Below are 24,105 nucleotides of genomic sequence, written 5' to 3'. Positions count from 1 at the left end.
TCAAGGGACAAAAGCATTCTATTCTGTTAAGTCTGTAGTGTATTCTTCAGGGCTGTTAAAGTTTGCCTTCACCCGAACACCAGTTTAATGCTTGATAAAACTACTAAGATTCAGATGTAATTACAATAGCTAAGGCTTGGGTGCAATTAAAGTAACTACGAGTCAGATGCAACTGAAGTAACCAAGGAATTAAAATAACAGACTAAGGTGCATTTAAAACAATTAAGGTTCGGGTGCAATTAAAATAACTAAGACTCAGGTGCAATTGAAATAATAATAGACTCATGTTCAGTAAAAATAACTAAGACTCAGATGTAATTAAAACAACTAAGACTAAGATTCCACTGAAATGAACTGAAGAGTCGGAGACCGAAACTCCGCAGTCTGGAGCTCTTGGGAAATCATTCATTCATCTTAAGAGTAACGAACAAGCAACTCGTCCGAAGTCATAAGACCTCCAACAACACGATCATGATCAGCATGATCTTCACTTGCTTGAAGTAAATCAAAGTCCAAAGGCTCGGCAGCGTCAGCGCCGCCTGCAGGAGTTTCCAGGTCCTGACGCAGTAGGCGATGCCAGGAGTGACCATGTAGCCCAGGGCCCACGGGACGCAGAAGAGAGCCCCCAACTGCGACCGCCGATGCAACGGGCTGATCTCCATCACTGCAACGAAATGGGGATCGAGTCTCAATGTGTTCACTGGTCTGTGAATGGCTTCGTTTTGAGTTCTGGAAGTCTTATGAGAGTTTGCTCTACTGGAAAGTGAATGTCGGAGGTTGTGGTGTATAGAACTTGGCATCATCTATACAGGCATCAAAATGAAGAAAACTACAATTCTGCAATGAATTCTTCATTACCAAGAGTTCAAGTGAGTTCTGGATTAGGATGAAATAGAATTTATATCAGATGCAAAACATTAGGCCTATATTAACAGAAAACAACAATTCTGAAGGTACTGACTGACATGCAAGTAAACTCACTTAAAATGAAGGATCCAAGATACACCCCGACATCCATGATGCTTATGATCACTCTGCAAATGATATAGACTAATATGCTGGGCGCCAGGGAGCACAGGAAGCCAGAGGAAATACAACAGGTCACGCAGAAGAGCACCACAGGCCTCCTGCCGAAGCTGCCGACAAAAGATACTTGTTACTTGATGAGGGCTTCTTATCCAGGTCCCGCCACCACTTACATATCGCTTGCAAGTTAAGTTTAGTCATTGGATGTATTTAATCACACTGCAAACTCCATTTTATTAAACCCAAGGGTTTTAGGTTTCGTTTCGTTAAGATTTCAAATCCTCAATCTGCCTCAGTTCAAGATGGGTTCATTCTTCTGAATGTCAGCTAAAAGAAAGGCGTCATTTCTCTAAATGTCAGATAAAAGGAGGCAAGATGTTCATGAACCTTCTAATAAAAATATATGTGAGTGTTTTCACTTTCTGACACACCAAAGAACAGTTCCAGATAACGACTTAATCCTAGGTTTGGTCACAAAATGTCTAACCACATTCCCCCAAGTGGGAAACAGCTCATGTAGAATAGAATATACAATTTAGGCCAAATGCCAAACACTAGGACCTATGAGGTCATTCAGCGCTGAAATAGTAATTGGCAGTAAAAGGTCTGAAAGGGTTAACAGGAGGAAAATCTCGCACTTGCAATATGAATCAATTGTTAGTGGAGGGTTGTGGAAAGAAAGATGGCAGAAAGAGAATATGAAAAGACGTACAGTAAGAGGAATTATAGGGATTGCAGCTAGGGGCCAAAGGGACGCTGCAAAGAACTGTAAGCGAGGTCAATCTCTTGCTAATAAAAAACAAAATTGGCTTAGTGAAGTATGTTCCCTGTCATTTTGGAGCAAGTTGCCACCAAATTTTTTCCTTTATGGCTAATACTTTATTTATTATGTTGCAACATTAACCCTTAAACGCCGAATGGACGTATTAAACGTCGAGTCAAAATGTCTCCCGTATGCCGAATGGACGTACCATACGTTGACTCAAAAAAGTTTTTTTAAAAATTCGCAGAAAAATACTTATAGGCCTACCAGCCGAAAACTTTTGAATCACGCGCCTTGGGGGACGCTGGGAGTTCACGGATCAAGGCGTTGCTTTGTTAACAATCGTTATGCAGGCGCGCAAGCGCGAATTTCTTATCGCACTAAAAAGTATCAGTGACACATCTCAAAAATTATTTCGTCACTTTGACATAATTTTTGCACCGTTTTAAATTATCCGTTACATGAAGTATTATATATGAAAATGTGCGCAATTTCATTTAGAATACAACAAAAAAATACTCATGATTGGTCGAAAAACGCAATTTTAAGCTAAAACGCTTATATTGTAGTAATATTCAACTATTTACCTTAATTTTGCAACAAATTGGAAGTCTCTAGCACAATATTTCGATTTATGGTGAATTTATGAAAAAACTTTTTCCTTACGTCCGCGCGGTAACTCTTCGAAAAAAATCATACATGCGATTGTGGTAATGTTTGCACCATTTTAAAATTAGCCGTTACATAAAGTCTTATATATGGAAATGTGCGCAATTTCATGCACAATACAACTAAAAACAACCCATGGTTGTAGCTTTTATCAGTTTTGAAATATTTTCATATAAAAAATGATGTGACAAATTTTCAACCTTCGGTCAATTTTGACTCTACCGAAATGGTCGAAAAACGCAATTGTAAGCGAAAACTCTTATATTTTAGTAATATTCAATCATTTACCTTCATTTTGTAACAAATTGGAAGTCTCTAGCACAATATTTCGATTTATGGTGAATTTATGAAAAAAATAACATTTTCCTTACGTCCGCGCGGTAACTCTTCCGAAAAAATCATACGTGCGATTGTGGTAATGTTTGCACCATTTTAAATTAGCCGTTACATAAAGTTTTATATATGAAAATGTGCGCAATTTCATGTAGAATACAACGAAAAATAATTGAAGGTTGTAGCTTTTCTCATTTTCGAAATATTTGCATATAAATCACGATAAATAGAAAAAAAACCATGTTCGGTCAACTTTGACTCTACCGAAATGGTCGAAAAACGCAATTGTAAGCTAAAACTCTTATATTTTAGTAATATTCAATCATTTACCTTCATTTTGCAACAAATTGGAAGTCTCTAGCACAATATTTCGATTTATGGTGAATTTATGAAAAAAAAACTTTCCTTCCCTCCGCGCGCGGATTCTCCGCCATAAATCTCCGAATTGCGTACATCGCATTCTCGGAAAATTTGCTCCGTCGTTTCATATTAGGCATTTCATAGAGTTTTATAAATGAAAATGTGCGCAATTTCATGTAGAATAAAAGGAAAAATATTTGAAGGTTGTAGCTTTTCTAATCTCCGAAATAATTGCATATAAAAAAAAATCTATAAAAAAATTTTGACATTTGGTCCACTTTAACTCGTCCGAAATGGTCGAAAACTGCAATTGTAAGCTAAAACTCTTACAGTATCGTAATATTCCATCATTTAACTTTATCTTGAAACAAATTCAAAGTCTCTATAACAATATTTAGATTTATGGTGAATTTTAAAAAAATATATTTTTTTACGTCCGCGCGTTACGAATTCATGCATCATTTTGTGATAATATTTTCTCTGTGTTGCTTTTATCGTTTTACAATGTGTTATATACCAAAAAGATCGCAATTTAGTTTACATTACAACGAAAAAAAAGTAACTTGTTACCTTTAACCGTTTTGCGCACAGCGCGATTTGAATACAATTATATATGAAATTTCTTTTTTGCGCTATCATATATCGCATTATTTATATATGATAATGATAATTTTTATCATTTCTGATGGTTGCATACTAAACTTCAGGCAAGGACAAAAAAAGGAGCCAAAAATGAACTCTTAATCTTCAAAACTAAGCGCGCTGTGATTTTTTGAAAAAATTATTTTTTCCGCTTCCGCGCTCACTCCAAACCGGCCCAGGCATTCGGGAGAGGTTTTGATTTTTACCGCTTCGACGTTTAAGGGTTAATGAAGCTGTGCATGCTAGCTTCTCTAGAAAACAGGAATGTGTTGTGTGACCTTTTCTGAAGCTAAACTGTAATGAACTTGACTAAAGGGGTGTCCACACTAGTTGTTTATATTGCCTCTCACTTCTAAAGCAGTGTTACCAGACAATTGCATTGTTCTGGCTCCATACTCGGTCAGTATAGTGGAACGGGTTATGGGAACAGTGTTTGCCCGTCGGGCAGTGCCCGCTAGTGTGGACAAGGCCTAAATGAGGCTCTCAGATGGATTCTTTGGTCCCTGGTGTTACCTGGGACCCTCTGGTCCTTCCCAGGGAAGTCAAAAGGACCTGGTTTTATAAGGGAGGGCTCTTTGTGGCTTGGCTGTGGAGCCCAGGGGCATGTTTATCCTTCCTGCAGGAGGCTGGAAGAGAAAAGGGCGTCCTGTGTGCCTTCCACCCATTTTTAATGGAGCATTTGCCTCCTTTTTTTTTTGGTAAGCATCTTATGTTGTATTGCTAGATCTAATAACTCTCTTGCATGAGTTTAAATTATTTTGAACGATCTTATTTTTGTAAGACCTATAAAGGGGCCAAATTGTACCTACTCCCAGAAATGCCAGAATCGTCCAAAACCAGACCTGAAGAGTCCATCTGATATAGGAAGTGGGACTTTATTTTTGTGGATATAGTGTATGCAATCAACATGCTGCTTACTTAATCACAGGTTGAAAAAAACAATCAACTGAGACAAGCCAGAAATTGAATTGGTAAACTATGTTTCGTGACATCAATTAAAATACCCCGTTAAAGCATCAAATTAGAGTGACGTGACTAACCTGCAAGAAACTGGGTCATTCACAATAATCGTTATTCAAGATTTTTAAAAGTTACAAGAAAGGCAACAGAAAGGTTCCATTTACTTGGAAGCTGTAGCACTACATGAGCTTGAATGAAGCATCAACCACCAGTGGTTCATGTATACCTACAAGTCTAGAATGCTTCCAGCGAAGAGGTATCCCATCATCTTGCCTATAGACACAGCAGCAAAGGTTGTCGAGTAGAGTGCTCGCCTTTCGCAGACAAGGTCCCACTGAAATTAAAAAAGGGACGTAGAATGAACAGCTCGATTTGATGTCTCGTGAGATCAGAAAACAGTCGAGTAGTAGCATAGCTACTGTCTAGGTCTTTTATAGAAGTGTTAAATTGATCTACACACCTCAGTTTCAAACTTCTTCAGCATTACTGGCCCAGGATTGAGAAAGATTCCAGTTTTCCTACCCTACTGTTTTCAACTTCTCCTTGGGATCTACTCTGAAGTTTATTGCATCATCTACAAAGGTAAGTTCATCAAAATAATTATATTTCCTTCTTTTAATGACAGCAGCCTATAATACGTGGATTTTCTTGCTCGCCTTACCTGGCAACAGCAAAGCAAAAGCAGCCAAGAAATGTGAATTGGTAACTGAGTTGGTATAGATTGTTTGAATGCAAATAAAGAAGAAACAGACCTATGTTGTTTTCCCACAAAATATTCTTATGGAATATACAGGGAAAAAAAAGGGAGGTCTGTCATCATGCAGAATATCTTGCGCTGTACTACATAATGCTAGATCATCGGCTTCTTATTCTTCTGTGAGCAGAAACATGTGGATGCCTTTGAGAACGTGTCTAAGCCTGCAATCTCATATCTTCACAATTTCTGTAACTATTAAGTTAAAAGCAACACAAATAGCATCAAGTTGGGCACCTTTCCATACGTGGTGTGTAGAGCATCTACGTGTGCTACACTACAGGCTGCTCTTTGAGTAAGAGCCCAAGCTGGCATAATGTTAGTTTAATCTTGAACGACAACAACACATCTTCGCGTCTCCAGCAGGGAGCTGCTGCAGTGTCCATTTGTAAATGATGTACACTTGTGGGTTGCTGGCCACATGAACTCTACTTTCACTTTTCTATATATAAAAAATTCTGTAGTGAGCAGTACATGTACTGACTACAGATAAAAGGAGGTGGTTTACGGTTCCTTTGTTCAGCACACTGAAAGAAACGGTGATATGGTCAAATTTATGATATTACACCCACAAGACAAACATTGAAGCACATAGGTGAATTTGTCACTAACTTTTGCAGCCTACCACTTTTATTCCACAATTTGATTTTGATTTTTAATTGATATAGATTTTTGGCATTATGCCAAGCACTGGGGCAACCAAGGCCATTCAGCGCTGAAACGGAAATTGACAGCCAAAGGTTTAAAAGGTGTTACAAGAGGAAAACCTCAAAGCAGTTGCACCATGAATCAATTGTTAGGAGAGAGTGGACAGTAAGATGGTAGAACGAGACTATGAACGAATAGGACTGAAGTGGACTTAAGCAAAGGGGGTATGGAACCTTATTGGGCAATCCAATTGGGGGTCTGGAGTCATCAAAAGGCTAAGAACCCCTGGTCTAGCTAGGCCACGCACAAGCAACAAGTGAGCAAGCACATATGAAACACCTGTCAATTAAATGCATTAATCTAAATCATGGTGTGAAAAGGTCCCCAAAATCTCTCCTAGCTAGGCTTCGTTACGCACCTCTGTCACAACGGTTGAAGAGTACAGAGTAAGGTTGAAACTGTGACCGTGTGGGCAAGAAGAAATCGTGGTTTTCTTACTGGAGTCCCTCGCCAACGAGAGACTGGCCCTGTGTGCCAGCGAGTCTTCATATCCGAGAGTAACGGCTGCTGTGTAGTTCAAGTCGTACATACGACAACTGTCATACTTTCCAGTTGCGTTCCTGAAAATATAAAAGCAGTTGATGTAACAAAAAAAGAATTACAGTAGTATTAGATATATCAATTGAAAAGGTAGTTATACTAAAGCTATATATGAAATAACATAAAGAAATGTAAATTTAAGATAAAATTAGGTATAACAGGCTTTAGTTCATGTGTTTTTTTTAATTAATCAGGCTTTAGTTCATATCGGTTTAGAGGGCGTTGCAGATCCGGGTGCATGTTCTCAGAGGAATGTCTCAATCGATTTTTGTTGATAATGCAAATAATTTAGTTGTTTTACCAAAACAATGATCCACATCTAAGTGCAGAACACTCAATTTTACGACAGCTGAAATCTTGGGATTAAGAGCTCAAATGATAGGGTTTTAACAACAACAACAAAAAATTACTGCAAACGGTAACAATTATTCAAAGGTGTGACTCGGTAGGTCAGTGACCAATTTCTTGGGTGTCAGTGGGCAGCATAAGTACAAATCCAGAAGTCACTGGAGTGGCATTGACAGAGGAGTGAATAAGAATCCAAGAGTGTTATTAATGAAGTTCGTGAGAGCACTGTTGCCAGTTCTACCTACTCGAACGGTATAGCCAGAGAAAGGACTTGTTCATCCGTCCAGTTGGAGGCATACAGTTCCTCAACTTGGCACCAGTGGTCTGGCGTGGCTCCCAGGAATTGGTAAGTCAAAACTTGGAATGGAGAATTGAATCCACCTGTGACATCAGAGAAAAGGAAGAGGGCTGACATAAGTAGCTGCTTCTGGGGGTTAAAACCATTTCATACTGTTGAATCTGTTCCTTTTTGCTATCACATCGCTGTGAAGAGCGATTTCATTCTATAAAAACAAAGGTGATTGGCCTAACATACTTCACCTGGAAACGCGTCAATACATGTGATGAATACAGTTTGGACATATGGTTACCGTCTACTTAAATATAGGGCCGTCTTAATTTCAAACCCATTTAACGTTGATATATTATTATTATTCAGAAAATGAACCATTATTATTATCATTATCTTTCACAAGATGAACCCTTTTCATATGGAAGAAGCCCACAGGGGCCACTGACTTGAAATTCAAGTTCCCAAAGAATATGGTGCTCATTTGGGATAGGAGTAACAGGTAGCGAAGGAAATACATATATGTCACTTCATCTCGGTGTCAAATGACACCAGAGGCATCAGGGAAGAACCTTACTGAAGGAGCACATGAGAAACATGTAAAAGATCCAGCGTCCATCGACTGCAGAGATGTCCAAGAGGTGTTCGAACGATACCTTCTGCGGGGTGTCTCCATCGCCAACAGTCAAACACTTCGATATGCTACTATCTTTCACTGGCTTGTCGTCCTTCCCCATTCTCGCGTTGGACTTTCCGATTGTGACATCACTGGTTTCCCCTGGGCCCACCTCTGTTCCCGGTTTCATTTGGTTCATCTGAAATTAGAATAACATTCCGTCGTTAAATTTACCTTGTACAGTACCTGCGCTTTGGTCTCTCTCTTAAATCAACCTGTTTGAGGTTATTATAATTATTAGTATAATATTATTCAGAAAATGAATCCTATTCATAAGGGAACAAGCCTACTGCAGGGGCTTCCAAAACATACGGTGTTGATTAGAAGCAACAGAATGTAAAGGGAAAAACAAAAAGAAGAAACAAATTAAAAAATAAATTAACAATTTCATAAATAAATGGATAAATTTTTTTAATTAGATATATTAAAATAAGAGACTTCTATTGGGGTAGTAATGCATTGCATCTTCACTTCAACTTTTGAAGCTTCTTTTGCAGTAGGGCATAGGACAAGTAACTTCATCCCAAAAAGAATTTCACATTCCCTCTGAGGGGGGGAAAGATACGAGACAAATGAAGATAATTTACAGGATAGGTAAAGATAAGAGAGAAAAGGTCTGTATATTGTGACGAAGCGTCCAAATATCTGTGGTCATTACGCTTATCAATCAAAATTTTGTTGCCTCACAGCACCCAGACACCTGTATTTTCATCAAAGATAAAATACGACTGATTACTGTAAAGGCAACAATGATCCCTTAAAAAACTCATTAAATATGCAAGAAATCTGACAAGTTCATTAAAACAGGTGTGAGGTAATCACATATGAAATTAAATTAATTAAAGGGGATCACTCCATCAACAACTTTAAAAGTAAGTATTTCCCGGGTTCTAACTCTCTCCAATAAGATTGAAGTAAAACAGCACAATTACCACTTTATATTTCTACCTAAACAAAATTAAATATACTGGTGTATAAATAAAACAATGTCATAAACATTTCAAATACAAAACTTTATTATTAAATTCAAAAGTTTATAAGTGAAATTCACAATCTCAAAAATTTACTACTACTTGAAAACAAAGCAAATTCTAATTAATTCTTGAATTACTTATTAAACAAAATTAAATAAAAATTGGTTTATCAAGAAAATTCATTAATCAAGAAATCAAATTGTTCAAGTAAAATTCAAACTTAACCCTTTCATGTCCAACTGACGTAATAGTACGTCTAAATATTCTATCCCCTATCTATCCAACTGACGTAGCGGTACGTAAAATTTACCGAAAATTTTCGTACGTGTGGCAGGGGCATTTTTTTATTTTTCTGACAAGTAGCGATTTCCATAGGCTAGATCATACCTTGGACCGTGTATCTTGGGTATCAATGTGCCAGTAAAGTAGTTCCTGTACTGCGCATGCTCACATCCCTGGCATAGTAAAATTCTCACAATGAAATCGGCTAATCGCACCAACACTTCCCTCTCAGTGACCCACGTGCGAGCTGTTGCTGACACAAGTGGTTGTTTACATGGTCACGTAAGAACAATAGTTTTCCAACATGCATTCGCGTAGTTTTTATGGTAAAAGTAACGGAAAACGCATTAGTGCATCCCATAATAGACGATTAGAGTTTTGGCAGGGTTCTGAATCTCCAGAAGATGCCAAGATAAGGAGGCTTCTAATGGACTATGACTTTTCTTGGAAGGCTCGTAGGATTAACCTAACCCCAAGCAAGTGTAAGGACAACGCTTTTTCCCTATTTTCATTGTAACCAATCATCAAGTCGCGTTGTTCTTACTTCCATCCGATAGAGCGTTCCGCGGCCTTTCCACCGATGTATAACACATGCAATTCCATTATTTGTACGCTTTATTATATCTAAATGAATGTCTGTAAGAAAACACAAATTTACCGTCTCGGAGTCATTTCTGTTTGCGGTGCGAGACTGCACTACATACCCGTCCGCACCTGTCTATGTCAACTCAGTTTGTCTGTAAATAAATCATCAGTACCCAGCTACCTGTCTTAATCTCTGGTCCTCACAACTGGTGACCTCCCGGAGTTGGTGACACAAGCGGTTTAGGCCCAGCCTTTAACGGACTAAATACGGCCGCTCACCTTCAGAGAACCTTTAACGGACTCAATACGGCGCCACAGTTTAGGTCTCTGAAAACTCCACTGCGAGGATGACCAACGCCATTAACGGACTAATCACGGCACTGCTTCCCAGCGTGTTTTGGCGTTTATTTCGAGGATGGGTAGCTGGGTGCTGGTCACCCAACACAAAATTCAGGCGGCGGTTCAGAAACATCCATCCGACGTCGCGGCCTCCTTTGTCTCACCCGGGGGACGCCAGATATCTTCTCGACCCGCCGCAACTGCGGGCCTCCTCGGTTTTTCCCCCGGCGCCATTGCCACACCTGCGAGTCCCCAGACGAAATCCCCTGCCTGCCGGCGCCGCTGCTACACCCAGGGATGTGCTTTACCCACCCGACGTCGCTGCCTGTGGGCTTCCCCTGCCTGCCGACACTGCTGCTATAGCCAGGGATGTGCTTTACCCACCCGACGTCGCTGCCTGTGGGCCTCCCCTGCCTGCAGACGCTGTTGCTACACCGAGGGACCTGTTTTACCCACCCGACGTCGCTGCCGCACACATGGGCCTGCTCGGCCCCCTGACGTCGCTGCCTGTGGGCCTCTTCAAACCCTCGACGCCGCCGTTATTCCTGGGGCTCGCTCGGCCTTCCTGACGTCGATGCGACACCTGTGAACCTGCTCACCTTTTCAAACGCCGCCGCCTGTAGTCCTCCTCGGCCCACCGACACCGCTGTTACGCCTGTGGGCCTCCCCTGCCTGCCGACGCCACTACCTGTGGGTTTCCTTGACCTGCTGACGCCGCTGCTCACCTGTGGTTCCGCTCTGCCCGCGGGACGCCGCTGCCACGCTGGGGACTTCCTCAGCCCAACCTATGCCGCTGCCGCACCTGGGGATCCCTACGGCCCGTCCCACTCCACCACCACACACAATGCAGCTCTCTCTCGCAGTCTTGGTCGCCCGGCAAACAGTAGAACCCCCCAGGCTACCGCCAGGGGAGGCATCCTGTCGATCAGCAGAACCGAAGGACTATACTCGAGGACGCCCCACATCAAGTGCCACAACGACACGGGGTCGCCCCCTGCCTCAAAGATTGTCATCCAATAATTACTCCATAATCATTGTCTTGGGGCGGAGTATTTGTAAGGACAACGCTTTTTCCCTATTTTCATTGTAACCAATCATCAAGTCGCGTTGTTCTTACTTCCATCCGATAGAGCGTTCCGCGGCCTTTCCGCCGATGTATAACACATGCAATTCCATTATTTGTACGCTTTATTATATCTAAATGAATGTCTGTAAGAAAACACAAATTTACCGTCTCGGAGTCATTTCTGTTTGCGGTGCGAGACTGCACTACATATCCGTCCGCACCTGTCTATGTCAACTCAGTTTGTCTGTAAATAAATTATCAGTACCCAGCTACCTGTCTTAATCTCTAGTCTTCACACAAGCAAGCCATGGAACTACTTCGTCTGGAGTAGGAGGAAGAAATTCGCCTGTTATGTATAGTTTTTGAGCTACGAACGATAATGTTGACGACGGTAACATTTTTTTTCGTTTCGATCAACTTATAATGTCAAAATGAAACTCTTGCTGTTACCAAAGCCATTTTTCCTAACTCTCCCGTTATTCTTCAACTTTCCCTCTACATTTTCGTATATTTACAAAGTAATTTCTATGAAAAATAAGCGAGATAGGGCTCTTCAAAAAATTGTTATTCTAGCGATAAATGTTGACAACGGTAACATTTTTTTCGTTTCGATCTAACTTATAACATCAAAATAAAACTGTTGCCGTATCCAAAGCCATTTTTCTTGACCTTCCCTTTATTCTTCAACGTTTCCTCTACATTTTCGTATATTTACAAAGGAATTTCTATGAGAAATAACCGAGATAGGGCTCTTCAAAAAAAAAAAAAATTTCTAGGATAATTCTCACCATGCGCCGGGCAGAGCGCTCTGTTTCTTACCCTCTTTTCTATCAATTTTTTCACCGGCTGGACTTATTCGTTTGCCATTGATCTGTATGTCGATATTTAGAGAATTGTATTGGCTTTCTCATAAAAAATAATTCATTCGCTTGACTTTCATAGTTTTTGGGTTACGAACGAAAATCTAAAAAAAGTAAAGTTTTTTTTTGTTAAATAACTCACATTTTTTCGTATTTAGAGGGGTGGGACTCTTATTCTGACTATTCCACCATAAAATACTAACATTTAGGAAAAAGGACAGCAAAATGAACGTTGTTGGCATAAAATTTATATTTTTGCTGAATTTTCGAAATAATTATTTTTTCGCACTGTCGAGCGCTCCCAGACACCTCAGATATCTGGGGACACAGTGCTCAAAACTAAGCGGATATGAAAGAGTTAAGCAATAATTAATATTTAAAAAGAAATCCAGGTAAATGCAAATTAATTCACAAGTGTTATACATGCAAAGATAAATGACTAATAAGCACCTAAGTTAATCAAATAAATTGTGAATGCAAAACAAAACACAATGTATAAGAATATTAAATTCACCACCAAAATGTGAAAATTAAGAAATGGTAACTAAAAAAGGGGAAACACACACAAACACTTAAAAAAACTGGATAAATGCAGAAAAAAATTACCAACAACAAAATGTGAAAGAACTGAAATAAATTCACCTGGAATAACCTAAGTACTTTCAGTATTTGAAGTGCACTTAAAACTTTTTACAATACCTTTTTCCAACTGCAGTGTCAACTCTCATTTGAGGCCGATTCTTGAGTTAAATACACTTATGGCGCCGTTAAAACAATAATAACACTGTATGTTCAGATTCCACGAATAAATTTCATAACCAGTATATTACAAGAGTGACCATTAAAAATCTTTACGTTACAATTAAATACTGCTCGTACGAGAGAGAGAGAGCGCACCTCTCTACAGCACGGGTACCTGCCTATGAATGAATAGAGAAAAATTGGGATTACAATCAAAAATCATTTTTATTATTACATGGTTTCAGAACATAAAATTTTCTCAACATGAAAGATACGATTATAGAATTTTCTCGAATGAAATTAATGTCGTCATTACCGTGAGTGACGTCACAAATTTTTCCACTTCAAAAAATTAAAGTATTTACGAGTCAACAAATTCTCTTTTGACGAGTCAAAAGAGATACACGTTGAGCATTGAACAGTTTCACAACAAAAGAATCTCTAATTATCAAAAATGAAATTAAAGGAGACACACATGTCAAACGGTTAGTCAGAATCCTTCAAGAACAATCCACGTGCCATCCTGGACTTGTAAAAGCAGGAGATTCAACAATAAAAAAAAAATCATCACGCGGCTCCAAGTGATGACATAAATTTCATGCTTCCTTATCTTTTTTTTTTTTTTTGTGAATTCTGAACACACATCATTAGAACAAATTAATTCTAAGCAAACAATATTGATCCTGAAAATACAATTACTGAGGGGAAGTTATGCGTATTGAAAACTATAGCATAAGAATATATTTATATATATATATATATATATATATATATATATATATATATATATACAGTGGTACCTCGAGATACGAAAGGCTCAACTTACGAAAAACTCGAGATACGAAAGCAAATACGAGAGATTTTAGGGCTCTACATACGAAAATTGCTCAAGACACGAAAGGTTGTTGCTGTAAAGTACGAGATTCGCCCGGACTACCGATAACAATTTTGAAACTCGCGCGCCGCCAACTGAGTAAACTCGCCACCATCCTCCGCTCTCCCATTGGTTCCTGATGCTAGTCACTGCCATGAGATCCTTCTCCCCTATTGGTCAGCACCCCTCCCATGATGCATCTACATAGTGGCGTGCTTCTTCGGCCACTGCACGGCATCATCTGTATTGTATACACGGTGTTCGTTCGTTCTAACGATTTCGTTTATTAACCCTCTTACGCCGATTGGACGTATTAAACGTCGAGTCAAAATGTCTCCCGTATGCCGAATGGACGTATCATACGTCGGCTCAAAAAAGTTTTTTTTTTAAATTCGCTGAAAAATACTTATAGGCCTACCAGCTGAAAACTTTTGTATCACGCGCCTTGGGGGATGCTGGGAGTTCACGGATCAAGGCGTTGTTTTGTTTACAATCGCTACACAGGCGCGCAAGCGCGAATTTCTTTCTTATCGCACTAAAAAGTATCGGTGACACATCTCGGAAATTATTTCGTCACTTTGACATAATTTTTGCACCATTTTAAATTATCCTTTACATGAAGTATTATATATGAAAATGTGTGCAATTTCATGTAAAATACAACAAAAAAAATACTCATGATTGTAGCTTTTATCAGTTTTGAAATATTTTCATATAAATAACGATAAGTGCAAAAATTTCAACCTTTGGTCAACTTTGACTCTACAGAAATGGTCGAGAAACGCAATTGTAAGCTAAAATTCTTATATTATAGTAATATTCAATCATTTGCCTTCATTTTGCAACAAATTGGACGTCTCTAGCACAATATTTCGATTTATGGTGAATTTATGAAAAAACTTTTTCCTTACGTTCGTGCGATAACTCTTCCGATAATTTTTTTCGTGCGATTGTCCTAATGTTTGCACCCTTTTAAATTTGCCGTTACATAAAGTTTTATATATGGAAATGTGCGCAATTTCATGCACAATACAACAAAAAACAACCCATGGTTGTAGCTTTTATCAGTTTTGAAATATTTTCATATAAATAACGTTAAGTGCAAAAATTTCAACTTTCGGTCAACTTTGACTCTACCGAAATGGTCGAAACACGCAATTGTAAGCTAAAACTCTTATATTCTAGTAATATTCAATCATTTACCTTCATTTTGCAACGACTTGGAAGTCTCTAGCACAATATTTCGATTTATGGTGAATTTATAAAAAAAAAAAAAAAAAAAAAAAAAAAATTTCCTTACGTTCGCGCGGTAACTCTTCCGAAAAAATCAGAATTTTTTTGTGCGATTGTCGAAATGTTTGCACCATTTAAAATTAGCTGTTACATAAAGTTTTATATATAAAAATGTGCGCAATTTCATGTAGAATACAAATAAAAATGATTGAAGGTTGTAGTTTTTCTCTTTTTTCGAAATATTTGCATATAAATCACGATAAATAGAAAAAAAACCACGTTCGGTCAAATTTGACTCTACCGAAATAGTTGAAAAACGCAATTGTAAGCTAAAACTCTTATGGCCTAGTAATATTCCGTCATTTTTCTTCATTTTGAAACAAATTTGAAGTCTCTAAAACAATATTGTGATTTATGGTGAATTTTTGAAAAATATATTTACCTTCACTCCGCGCGCCGATTCGCGGCCGCAAGTCTCCGAAATACGTACATCGCATTATCCTAATATTTGCTCCTTTTCATATTAGCCTTTTTATAGAGTTACATATATCAAAATGTGCGCAAATTCATGAAGAATACAATAAAAAATAATTGAAGGTTGTAGCTTTTTCCATCTCCGAAATATGTGCATATAAAAAAATATATATATAAAAATTTCGACATTCGATCAAATTTAACTCGTCCGAAATGGTCGAAATCTGCAATTTTAATCTAAAACTCTTACAGTATCGTAATATTCAATCATTTGTCTTAATCTTGAAACTAATTGGAAGTCTCTAGAACAATATTTAGAATTACGGGGAATTTTTGAAAATAATATTTTTTTACGTCCGCGCGTTACGAATTCGTACATCATTTTGTGATAATATTTTTCCGGTGTTGCTTTTATTGTTTTACTATGTATTATATATCAAAAGGATTGCAATTTAGTGTACAATACAACGAAAAAAAAGCTTTGACCGTTTTTTGCACAGCGTGATTTGAATACAATTATCTATGATTTTTTTTTTTCGCTACCACATATCGCATTATTTACATATGATAATGATATTATTTTTCATTTCTGATGATTGCATACTAAACTTCAGGCAATGAAAAAAAAATGAGACAAAAATGAACTCTTAATCTTCAAAACTAAGCGCGCTGTGATTTTTTGAAAAAATTATTTTTTCCGCTTCCGCGCTCACTCCAAACCGGCGCCGGCATACAGGAGAGGTTTTGATTTTTAGGGCTTCGGCGTAAGAGGGTTAACATAAATTCGCTAGTTTTCGTTGTAGCATACTTTATCGTGTTGTGTGAGAACTTTATTACATACGTATACGTACTACATAACATAATTACATACAGTATATACGTAGTCATGGGTCCCAAGAAACTTGAAATTCACGGAAAGAAGAGGATGCTCTCTTTGGAGAAGAAGATGGAGATTATCAAGAAGTATGAAGCTGGTATGCGATTGAGTGTGATCACCAAGGAATACGGCCGAAATCCATCGACAATAGGCACCATCCTTAAGCAGAAGGATGCCATCAAAGCAGCTACACCTTCCAAGGGCGTCACTATTTTGTCCAGCAAGAGGACCCACGTGCACGATGAAATGGAAAGGCTTCTTCTTGTCTGGATAAAGACAAAGAAATCGCTGGCGATACGATAACGGAGACGGCAATCTGCCACAAGGCCAGCGCTATTTTTGGCGATTTGATTGCCCAGGCTGAAGACGACGGAAGAGAAGGGACATCAACTCCAACCCCAGAGTTCAAGGCTTCGCATGGGTGGTTCAAGAAATTCCGTAAACGGACTGGCATCCATTCAGTGGTGCCGCATGGGGAGGCGGCCAGCTTGGACACAAAAGTGGCCGAAGCCTTTAAAAAGACGTTCGACGAGATGATGATCAAGGAAGGCTACAGTTCTCAGCAAGTCTTCAACTGTGATGAGACCGGCCTTTTTTGAAAAAAAATGCCTCGTCGGACGTACATAACGGAGGAAGAGAAGAAGCTAGCCGGGCATAAGCCTATGAAAGACAGGGTTACGCTCGCACTTTGTTCCAACGCCAGTTGGGATTGCAAGGTGAAGCCTTCAAGGCCCACAAAATTCTTAAGGAGAAGCTTCCAATGATGTGGAGGGCTAATGCGAAAGCCTGGGTAACGAGGCTTTTGTTCATCGAGTCGGTAAATCTGTGTTTCGGCCCGACAGTGAAGAAATTCTTGGAAGAGAAGCACCTCCCTCTGAAATGCCTGCTGGTGTTGGAAAATGCCTCTGCTCACCCTCCTAACCTCGAGGAAGATATCCTAGCAGAGTATTCCTTCATCAAGGTTCTTTATCTTCCGCATAACACCACCCCTCTCCTCCAGCCCATGGACCAGCAAGTGATATCGAACTTCAAGAAGCTGTATACGAAACATCTTTTCAAGAGATGTTTCGACATCACCGATACCACAAACCTCACCTTGCGTGAATTTTGGAAGAAGCATTTCGATATCATAATATGCATCTGACTCATCGACCAAGCTTGCCAGGAGGTTTCGAGGCGAACCTTGAATTCCTCACGGAGGAAACTCTGGCCTGATGCCGTATAGAAACAGTTGACGATCCTGAAACTGTTTCGCAACCAGATCTTGATGAGATCGTTGCACTCGGCAAGTCCATGGGGCTGGTCGTCGATGAGGACGACATCAATGACCTTCTCGAGGAGCACCAAGAGGAGCTTACGACAGATCACCTGAAGGAGTTGGAGGCCATGCAACATAACGTCGTTCAAGAGGAGTTCTTTAGCAGCGGCGAGGAAGAGGAAGATGACCAACCCTATGACAATGGCAGAAATTAAGGATCCTCTAGCTGCTTTTCATAAGGTGCAATCATTCGTAGAAAAGAGACACCCCGAAAAGGCTTACACAGGTCGTATGCTTGCACAGTTCGATGACGTTTGCCTGAGTAGTTTCAGGAACATTGTTAAAAGTAGGCAGAAGCAATCTTCCTTGGATAGTTATTTTTTAAAGAGGCCTTTAGTAGGTGTAGTAAGCAAAAAGGAAGAACCAAGTGATACTAAAAAACAGAAAGTTGAAAGTGGTGAAGAAGTTGAAATTTTGTAATATATATATATATATATATATATATATATATATATCTATATATATATATATATATATATATATATAATAAAAAAAGACAAAAAAAAGTTTTTAATTTAGTTTTCTGTAAAGTTAAGTGTTACAGTTTTGTTAATGTGTTTCGTAAAGTTTAGTTTATGTATGTTTTCCTTACATTTTTTCATGTGTTTCGTAAAGTTAAGTGTTCGTAGGTATCTGCCGTTTGTCCTCCTCCTCTGTCACCACTTTCGGAGATAGCCTCACTCGAAAGGTAAGCTTCCACATTTTACTACGTATGTACGTACAGTATTTCTTGTATATCATTTACACTAATACACTTTATTTACAGGTATATATTAGCAGTACATATTAAGTTCGGTATTGAATGGTCCAAATTTGTAGTATTTCATTGTTTATAGGTCAATTTAGCTTTATTATGAAATTTACTGGGGTGTTTTTGGAGGGCTTGGAACGGATTAGCCATTTTACATGTAAAATGCGGTCCAAGATACGAAAAGCTCATGATACAAAGGCCGCCTCGGAATGGATTAAGTTTGTATTTCGAGGTACACTGTATATATACATATATATAAATATATCTTATATATATATATATATATATATATATATATATATATATTGATAGATATATATATATATCTATATATATATATATATATCATATATCTATATCTATCTATCTATCTATCTAGTTATCTATCTATATATATATATATATATATATATATATATATATATAATAAATTAAGTGTTACATTAAAAATAAGAATGTATATAAACATTCTGTAGAGTAATGCATGTAACAAGAAACCTGGCCACAGGCCAAGAAGGTCATGTGAACACCTGGAATCAGCAGTATCCATGTCGGACATAAACATCAACAATGCCTTCTCTGGGGACCAGTTGACTCCCGCGAGAGAACGTGGCTTACATGACTAACCTAGATAAGTATGTTAGTTCATATGTCTGTATATAGAGCAGTGTTTGCTCTCCTATGATTTGTAAACGAATTGTATCTCAGACTTACCCTACCACTCTTAGTTTCAACATCTATTCAGAACCTTTCTCTGCATCTATCCAATGATGTAAGCCAGAGGAATATATCCTATTTTTGTATTATGTGTTTCCACGACTTAACCTCTACACAAGAAAGAAGTAATTGAATCAAAACAAAAAAGAATATCTTCACAGTCAATGGAGACATACTAAGAATGGATTGGGTTATACCAACCGACGTTTGCTGTACAAACCAAAAATACAACTTGGTGACTTGTTTGTAAATAATGACGGGGTCACTATCATATATATATATATAATAAGCGAATACCACAGGAAAATGATAGTCAGAAATCCAAGCGCTTTCATCTTTACTAAGACATTGTCAAGGAACGATTCGTTCCTTGACAATGTCTTAGTAAAAACGAAAACGCTTGGATTTCTGACTTATCATTTTCCTGTGGTATTTGCTTATTTAATGAAGTCACGTGAATCTACTGTGATTTTTTAAGCACACCTATGTAATGACTTACATTATAAATAAGAATGTGTAAACATTCTTTAGATGTAATCCATGTAAACATGAATCAGGCCAGAGGCCAAGGAGGTCATGCAGGAAAGACTGTCCGAAATCCAAGAGTGTGAGAACCTACATCAGCAGAATGTATGTAGAACATCAACAATACCTGCCCTGGGAACCACGTTGGCTCTCGCAAGAAAGGGAAGGCGTTCGTGTCTTAACCCCAATAAGTATGTTCGTTCATGTGCCTGTATCTTTGATTAGGTTTGCTCGCCTATGATTTGTAAACGTATTGTAATTCAGACTTCCTCTACTCCTCATAGTTCAAACATCTATTCAGAAACCTCTCTGCATTCTTACCAAGATGTAATCTGGAAATATAGAATATTTTAGATACTTTGTGTTTCCACTATTTACCATCTACCCATGATGGAAGTAAGAAATGAATATAAAGTTAAGAGAATATCTTCAACAGTTCAACGGAGACATAACTGAGATGGAGAGAGAAAGCACCAACTGAAGCTTGCTAATGCGAACTATAAGTACAACTCTGTGGCTCGTTTGTAAATACGACAGTCACAACATACTAATTATATATAGTATACTATATATATATGATATATATATATTTATATATATATATATATATACATATATATATAACTCTCAGTAGGGGAATCATACCATCAGTGCACTTCACACGGAGCACTGTGAGCATTACTCAAGGTTCTTTCCAGCGACCCGTCAGCCCCCTTTCATTCATTTTACTGTACCTCCGTTCATATTCTGTTTCTTTTATCTGACTTTCTTCAACCCTCCCCTAACAATCGTTGCATAGTGTAACTGCCAATGGTTTATCCCTTGTTGCGCCTATCAAACCTTACTACTCTCTATTGCCCTTCCACTGCTAAATGACCTATCACAGAGGTCGCCAGCCCTTGGCCTCAGAATAATAACTGACGGTGCAAACAAAGGCACAATTTGCGTTCGAGTTAAGTACCATGAGTGATGTAATGTACTTACACAATACCTTCATAAAAAAAAAAAAAAAAAAAAAATTCCAGTGCAACTCTGTGAACCCAAAGCTTTAAATCAAGCACTCGAGATGTCGAATATCTTGAAGTCTTCTTGTTTATTTCCTGGTTTATCTCATCCTTCTTCAGGTGATGGTGAGAATAGAATAGGTTACGCACATTCCTCAAGGCAACAATTGCAATGATTGTTTTGACTTTGAAGCTATAACTTTTGAATCCAGGTAAAAAATATAAATGAATAAATAAAAAATAAATAAAAATTCATTTATAGTTCCCAGACAGTGACCCCCAAAAGGTTTAACTTGTTATGCGTACACCTTTGCAGAGGCGTGTTTAGTACTTTTTTTTTTTTTTCCTAACCAAAATTGTGATATTTTTTCCCGTGACTTCATCACTTCTACATAAGGACGGAGCAGTTTTTTCCATTTTTTACTTTATTTTTTTCCCCAAAAATCACCAACTCCGGCTTTCGTGGTTACCGTAATGATGAGAGCTATAATTGTGATTTCATCTTCCATGTTAATAACTAATGAGAGACTCCAGACATTCACATTCCTAATTTACGTAATACGTTGAGAGCTTCGTCTGCTGTATTTCGAACGTTTTTCAGCTTCCCCATATTTCATACAAACTTTTTAGTTTACTGAAAAGAAAACTATTTTGCTGCCTTTGTCCATTCGTCCGCACATTTCCCTGTCCGCCCTCTTATCTAAAAATCTATTGAGGCTAAAAGGTACCATGATCACCCACCCTCCAATCATCAAACATACCAAATTGCAGCCTTCTAACCTCAGTAGTTTTTTTTTTTTTTTTTTTTTTTTTTTTAATCTAAGGTTAGAGTTAGCCATAATCATATGCTTCTGGAACGCAACAACACAGGCCACCACGCCCGGCCGAGAGTTTCATTTGCTGCGGCTCATACAGCATTATACCGACCAAATATAGGCCTATATTTTCCCAGGGAAGTAATTACCCCTGAGGTATTTTGAATGCGATATTAAAAGATATTTGCACTTAAAATCAAAATGAAAAATAAGGAGACAACCATCATCTGAAAAATTAATTTCTAAATAAAAATATAAATTTTAATTGTAACTGAATGGTTACAGTGCATCTTTATTGCGCTTTCCTTTTTGAAGATGTGCTCCTGAATATAATGTAAACTTGGTAGCATCATTTTGTGTTAGTTTAAGGAATATATTATATATATATATATATATATATATATATATAGATATATATATATATATATATATATATATATATATATATATATATGTTGGGGCTGGGCCTTCATCTAACAAGGTTATAAGGACCTGCGATATACACAAAGGTCGGTTGGTGCACGTCCCATCCTCGTTGGGGTATCATGGATGATTCGGTTGGTGCACGCCCCATCCTCGTTGGGGTATCATGGATAATTCGGTTGGTGCACGTCCCATCCTCGTTGGGGTATCATTGATAATTCTAAGTTTCATTCAGTCACTTCTTCTGATGTAAGGATTGAGTCGTTTGAAACACAGAGTACAAAAATAAGATATATTTTTCTATCTCACATCGTGAAATGATATATGGAAGGTTTTGATATGTCTTCCAATGACGAGTGCTAGATGAAGTCTGACATACAATTTGGTTTACAAGATCATAGGTGAGCAAACACTAGCTCAACATACGAACATACACACAGATGAACATATCAGACAAAAGTCACGTAGGACGGTTTTGTGGTTTATAGGTGAACATGGTTTCTCAAGCGAAAGCATTGCCGACGATTCACACAACAATGGATTTGATGACTACAGGTGCCTGCTAATTAGGACGCTGATACAACACGTCAAGGCTTAGTCAACTTTACTTTATCACTGCCTATCACACTCCTGCAAGCCCATATGTGACCCCTTGGGTCATTGGTTTGATTTAATCATAGTTTTTAGTTTTTATATATGGAATGACACACATTCCTACATATATATGTAAACACACACACACTTATATCTATATATATATATAGATATATATATATATATATATTATATATATATGTGTGTGTGTGTGTGTGTGTTGTGTGATTTATTTGAACAAATATTAACCAGCTCCGTTTGCACAGATTTAATCAGTACTAAGCTATAGCTATCGTGTGTACTACTTACCATTAATATCCACTGGCACTAAGCAACTTGACACTTCATACTTATTACGTCACAAGAGATCCACAAATTGTCATTTATAGAGTATTTCTGTTCTGTATATATATAGATCCTATATGAAAACTGCGATGATAAAGTAGTTCAAAAGCACTAGCGTCACATTTAATACACACGCGGAAAATAGTAGTACTAGTGTACATACGGAAACCCCGTCAAAGAATGGATAATATATATATATATATATATATATATATATATATATATATATATAGAGAACTCGAGAGACGAGAGAGACGAGAGAGAGAGAGAGAGAGATGGTACTAAAATGGATATCTTTGCGAGAGTGAGACTAAACTACTACGACGACGATCAAGCTCTTAGGAGGACGACAGGAACAAGCAAGTAGGCTGTGTTTAATAATAAACGGGGGGGAGAGGGGGGGATGACTAGTTTTGGCAACCTATGAGACTTCAGTAAAACAGATATGCAGGGATGAATTCAGTACCACTGTGGAAATCTACGTATATATACGGTAACTACCTCTTGGGACGACCTCTGACTGTCAAATGTGGTCGTCTACGTCTAAAATATTTTCAGGCTCTACGCAACATGACCGCATACAATTTAGTCTGGGAATCGAGAGAGAGACTAACACAAACAACGGGAATCTGATTTGTTAGCCTCTAAATTCGGTACACGTAACTTTTCGACAGTTATGTTGATAAACTGATATTATGTAGACCGACAACTTGAGCCACACCACGAAAAATAAGACTTACTATTATATTATTTCATCATCAGTAACTCTTCGATATATTGTCGTCACGAAGGACAGACTGAATGAAGGAAATCTAACCTCTCTGTAACGAAGTCTGAATTCATGTTTGGTGAATTAGTTACAGCTGTGTGTATATATATATATATATATATATATTAATATTATATATATATAGATATATATATATATATAATATATATATATATATATATATATATATATACGGGAAATACTCTTCATCACTGTTAACCGCCCCAGCCAACGTTGAATTCGTTACACGAAAAAATATGTAAGTAAATTTTTTAAGTCAAGTCTCCCGGGAGCACTATTAAGTTTAGTGTGTGTGTGTGTGTGTATTGACGAACTACCTGTTAATGCATAATTCTAAGTAGCTGACATTGGTAGCTAAAGAGCATAACAATGGTGAAATTGCATACATGCAAATAACGAAAGCACACGCTATTGAATATTTCAAAACAACCATATATTTACTCGTGTTAC

The 24,105-nt window shown here is 38.0% G+C and overlaps 1 protein-coding gene across 6 annotated transcripts in view; it reads right to left on the bottom strand.

Annotated features, from left to right (window-relative positions):
* Positions 1-24,105, bottom strand: part of LOC135199245 (organic cation transporter protein-like) — a 72,973-nt gene that overhangs the window by 20,676 nt on the left and 28,192 nt on the right. For 2 of the 6 annotated variants that reach the window (XM_064227126.1, XM_064227129.1), the window contains exons 2-7: positions 7,970-8,207; positions 7,349-7,484; positions 6,574-6,775; positions 4,984-5,087; positions 982-1,136; positions 496-664 (exon numbers count right to left, since the gene is read on the bottom strand). In XM_064227126.1, the coding sequence (XP_064083196.1) occupies positions 496-664; positions 982-1,136; positions 4,984-5,087; positions 6,574-6,775; positions 7,349-7,484; positions 7,970-8,207 (1,004 nt within the window). Of the gene's footprint in view, positions 1-495; positions 665-981; positions 1,137-4,983; positions 5,088-6,573; positions 6,776-7,348; positions 7,485-7,969; positions 8,208-10,847; positions 10,993-12,873; positions 13,095-22,829; positions 23,057-24,105 lie in introns of those variants that run through there. The other 4 variants (XM_064227127.1, XM_064227125.1, XM_064227130.1 and 1 more) reach the window with 4 other exon arrangements.

This window comes from Macrobrachium nipponense, chromosome 25 (assembly GCF_015104395.2).
Source record: "Macrobrachium nipponense isolate FS-2020 chromosome 25, ASM1510439v2, whole genome shotgun sequence".
In the NCBI taxonomy this organism is placed as follows: Eukaryota; Metazoa; Arthropoda; class Malacostraca; order Decapoda; family Palaemonidae; genus Macrobrachium; species Macrobrachium nipponense.
This window is presented reverse-complemented; position numbering and strand designations above follow the sequence as displayed.